This window comes from Pagrus major, chromosome 6 (genome assembly GCF_040436345.1).
Source record: "Pagrus major chromosome 6, Pma_NU_1.0".
In the NCBI taxonomy this organism is placed as follows: domain Eukaryota; kingdom Metazoa; phylum Chordata; class Actinopteri; order Spariformes; family Sparidae; genus Pagrus; species Pagrus major.
In genome coordinates this window covers 25,686,664-25,691,377 of record NC_133220.1, presented here as the reverse complement: position 1 = coordinate 25,691,377, position 4,714 = coordinate 25,686,664, and the positions used below count along the sequence as shown (strand labels likewise).

General features: G+C 41.6%; 1 protein-coding gene across 1 annotated transcript; it reads right to left on the bottom strand.

Moving 5' to 3' along the window:
• Positions 1–952, bottom strand: LOC140997957 (transmembrane protein 233). The gene is made up of 2 exons (XM_073468055.1): positions 767–952; positions 1–177 (listed from the first exon to the last, which is right to left on the bottom strand). Exons 1-2 carry the CDS (start codon positions 950–952, stop codon positions 1–3), a joined length of 363 nt encoding a protein of 120 aa, XP_073324156.1.
• Positions 953–4,714: the final 3,762 nt, after the last annotated feature.

The window sequence follows — 4,714 nt, the reverse complement described above, 5'->3', positions numbered from 1 at the left end:
CTAGCTTATACCAGGTGAAAGATGACATGGAGTGTGTCTTACAGTGGTAAAATGAACGATGCAGGTGATAGCAATGATTAGAAGGCCGATGATGATGGAGGCAACAGCAACGTAGAGAGCGTTCTTCCCCAGCCGCATCGACCCGTCATAGTCACCTTGATAATAGCTGTTCCTAGACTGAGAAGGGTTAGGGTCAGAGTCAGAGTTACACATAGATTAAGGATTTTACTGTAGAAACCGTAACAAACCTGCTGATCAGTTTAAAAAGCCAGTAAACGCTTTTACTCCAAGATTTGCAGATAACTCATTTAAACTGACCCAAACTTAATCATCTGCAGCAACCTGGTCACGTGGTTTAACAGTTAAACTCTGTTCTATAAAATGTTGGCAGACCAACACTTGCCAGGCCTGCAGACAGATCACCAGTCTGGTAACAGAATACAGTGTTTACCGTCTGGTTTGTAGTTCGCCGGCTGACTTAATGTTCAGATCGTCAGTTTGCAACATGGACATTTTGTTTCATTTTCCAAAATGTAATGTCAGGCAGGTTTGTTTGATGGGCAGAGCAGGTGTGTGTGACTCGGTTTCATCTCAGTGTCCAACACACTGACTCACACCACGACACGTCAGAACACTGTGAGACTGAAACACATTGAACACCCTGAAGACTGAATACATTTCTGTTCTCTGCGACACATTTTTTTTCCTGAACCATACATAGCAGTACTGGAAACTATGAGATGTTATGTACATATTCCATGCTCACCATGATAGAGAAGACCAGGGCCACAATGTTGACGGGGTATGCAGGACAAAAGCAGGTGAAAATAGTCAAACACAGGTAGCTACGCAGTGGAGGCGGAGGTTCCTGTTCTACTATAGAACTGCCGTCAAAAAACACGCTCTCACTCAGGGAACTTTTCACTTGTGGATTCAGCACTCCAAGAGCCATTCTACCTCACAGCAATAAAACACAGTCAGAGGCCGAAAAACATCCAAATCAGAAAGGGTGACAAGTTGCAAATACGCAGAACCTGAAGCGACAGAAATCCAACTCGAGGAGTTGAAGTCCCTCTTTGAACCAGAACCCAGAAGTTCAAAGATCTGGTTGATGCGTCTGATATGTTGTGTGTTGGTTCTTGTCCTCTTTCAAAGCTGGAAAAAAATGAAGTTTGTGGGGGGAGAGGGAGCAGGAGAGAGGTGGGAGAGGATCAGTAACCCCTGCTGGCCTCCGTCCAGGACACTGCCCTCAGATGATGTGTGAGGAATCAGACTCTGTTTACCACTGTTGGCACCTCACAGAACCACACAACGTGCTGGTGCATCATGAAAGTAATCCAGGTCAACAGTTCAGTGCCGTGTAACATGTATGAATGTTGTAATCACAGTATACCATCTACAGTTTACGAGGGTCAGAGATTCAGCTGTACCATGCACCCCTCCCTTTTGTTTGAAACTGTCACACTTTGGTTTTAAACTGATTAAAACACTGTTGAAAATATCAGGCTGCAGTTGGCAAAGAATGGGTTTACATGCTTTAATGATCAAAAAACACATCAGTTTTCTCAAACTGTCCAGTGTTGCAGAGCTGTATTCCCCCTCCGTCTGAAACGCTCCGTTTTAGCTCCTGTCTCTTTAAGGCCCGCCCTCCCAAATACCCAGCCCCCTTTGATTGGTCAGTTCACACACGTCTGACCTAGCACCACTAACAACAGAGCAGCTGTGCTAAATTAATTCTTACTTGCCAAACTAGCCATTAGGCATAAACTATGCAAATGTGTGACATAGTGTGATGTCACAATGTCGCGGAATTAAGGGCAGGATGACTGATGAGGCGTTTCAGGAGCAGTGTTTTCTGTGGGAGAGAGGAGCTGCCTATGGTGGGGACTTTGGGCTTTCTAACATCATTCAAGATCTTTTACCTGCACGAGAACACATATTAAACAGTGAAGGACAGGAAAAAAAACAAAAAAAGCATAATAGGTCTCATTTAAGGAGGTAAATGTTAAGTTTAATGAGTGAAAAGCTAAAATAACATTCAAGATATAGTTGTAAAAACAAAGAATGCCTCCTGATCTTAGAGGCACAGGCTTCACAGGCATGTGGGCCATGTGAAAAACTACTAAGGGTCAGGACTGGGGTCACGACCAGGGTTGGCCAAACAATGAAGGAGGGGTCACAATATAACTGTCACAAGTTTCTTTTGTGTTTAAAGCCTCTATGTTAAAGAGTTTTCATGTGATTATTGCATCCCTCAAAATTGCTCTGGTGGCAACTTTGTGTTAAAAGAAAAATAACCCTGGTGAAGACTGGTCTAGTCTATTTATGTGTTGTTTTTTGACCAATCATCTGTGTTGGTGGTCTCAGACCACACACAAACAGCAGCACATTGAATGTCAAGCTGCACAAATTATTAACTAACACTTTTCTGCCATACTTGAGATATTTTTGCTTAAGTGCAGCTGATCAGGGAGTAGTTTTAACCGTGAATTCAAAGATACATGTAATATGATCCACTTTTGCATTCAAATTGTCGCTGCCTTAAGCTCTACCTGCATTGGGAAGGCAGTGCCGAGGTCAGAATAGTTAAGTTCAAAGATAAAGTCAAATTTTTGCTTTACAACTTTGCATAAAAACCACCATATGTGCACTGCATGTTTGCTACATTGCTGCAATTGTATATTGTTATATTATATATTGTAATCTGCTTGGGGCGGGGCGTCTTTTTGATACTTCCACTCTTTTTTTGCCAAATTGAGACATGTTCAAATCTCCTAGGCCAGCCAAAGTTGGAGTCCATTTGATAAAGAGCATTTGCATGAGAAGTTAAAAAGGGCTCTGCCCCTCAGGCTGATGCTGGTCAACTGGTGTGGTGTGACGTCAGCGTGCCTGCATTGACTGTCAACTGTGAAATAAAGAAAAACAATCACAACAGAATGCTTTAGAATAATTTATTAGGATTTTAAAATTGAAATTATCAGAAAAATAAAACAAGGAAAAAAAGAAAAGCATTGCTGTAAAGCTTGGCGGGGGACAGCCCAAATCTTAACTTTAACTGAGCTCATGTAGAGCTACAAGCTCCATCCAAAGCATTGGCCCTTTTCCTTACATCAACACAATAAAAGACATCAGTAAAATCAAATATACAAGGGGAACAAGATCTCAAAACAGAAAAATATAGTTTATTTTTTTTTTTTCTGAAAATAAGTCTTAATGCCGCAGAATTATCCACACGTCGTCTGCTATTACCAATAATAGTACTATTTTCATTTGTAAGGTAAAAAATAACTTATTGCTTTATTGTAAGTTAAAAAGTTACAGTGTTGGTGTCCAGCAGTAGTTTTGTCGTGTCCCAGGCAGTCCGACAGAGGAGCTACCGGCTGGGTCAGGAAGTTTTCTGCTGTGCTTAACATCAAACAGGCTGCAGCAAGAAGGCTGAACAAACAGGCTTCTTGTTTCTGCGAACGTTGAATTTGTTCCAGCTTTTTGACTTTTCCTGCCAGCCGGTGTCGTCTGTACTGAGGTCCTGTATCAGAGCCGACTGGGAGCGAGACCCTGTTCCATTTCTGGTTCCCTGCCCAAACCCCCTCTGTTCACCACTACACGGAGCAGCAACTGTATATAAACAATAATATGTCGGTTCCAGAGGAGCCCGAATTTATCCAACCTAAATATGAAATGGGAGGGAGGCAGGGTGGAGGAGCAGATGAGCCAAAATAGAACAGGGCGATCGTTTTTTTTTTTTTTTCAGTACCAAAAACACAGGCAATCGAAATGCTCCTTCGTTTGCCGAAAGTAGTTCCATATTACACCTTGATGTATGCGTACAAACACTCACTCACACACACTCAGACGCAATCACATGCACCTTCAATAGTGATAAGAGGACAGAACATGATTGTGATGTTTTCTACAATTGCTTCTCTGAGAATGTCCTTCATTTTGTTTTCACGGTGGAGAACACCGCATAAAAGAACTTTTTAAAAAAGAAAACAATAAACAAAACAAAAAAAAAACATTAAGAAGTGAATCGCGCAAAAAAATATATATAATATTTTCAAAAAAGAGGAAGTCAAGTCAACCCCCGACCCCGCGAACCCCTGATTTCTCCTGTTTAAGGTTGTGATTCTTCCGTAGTCCATCGTCTCAAATCTGACCTGGTTTTCATTAAGATGCAAGAAATCTGGTTCATTGTGGTGTTAAAATCGTAGAGTCAAAGTTGCTTTTTCAAGAAGCAAAGTGACGACTTCGTAACAAAACTGTTAAACTGAACGAGTACGCCAGACGGACTCCCGGAAGTTTTATTTCTCGACAGCTATCGACGACAGCTCTGCGCTGAAGCGTCGCCGGAGCATCGCCGGAGCGGACTGGTCAGCAACGTACACATATACCATATGCATACTGATCAAAGTAGTGAGATGACCACACATAGTAGTAGATGACATCCAGTCAAATTGCTGTTAACCCTTTCCAAACCAACCAATGACATGCCAGCCGGTTCAGTAACCCCTCCACCCCCCCCACACCCCAACGATTATGTACAATATCTTACAGGAAGACATAAAAACATTGCTTTAAAACCAATTACAGAATAAAATACCTTACAGATTATCATTATTATGTCAATATTAATAACAATATTACAAAGGTTTTGTTTTTAAAGACTACCAAAATATACATTTTAGCTTTTTTTCGTGTTTCCGTGATGCTCGAG

Coding starts and splice junctions, on each gene's coding strand:
- LOC140997957 (XM_073468055.1), bottom strand. CDS start 952: ATGGCTCTTGGAGTGCTGAATCCACAAGTGAAAAGTTCCCTGAGTGAG. Junction 178..766: donor CCCTGGTCTTCTCTATCATG/GTGAGCATGGAA, acceptor AACCCTTCTCAG/TCTAGGAACAGCTATTATCA.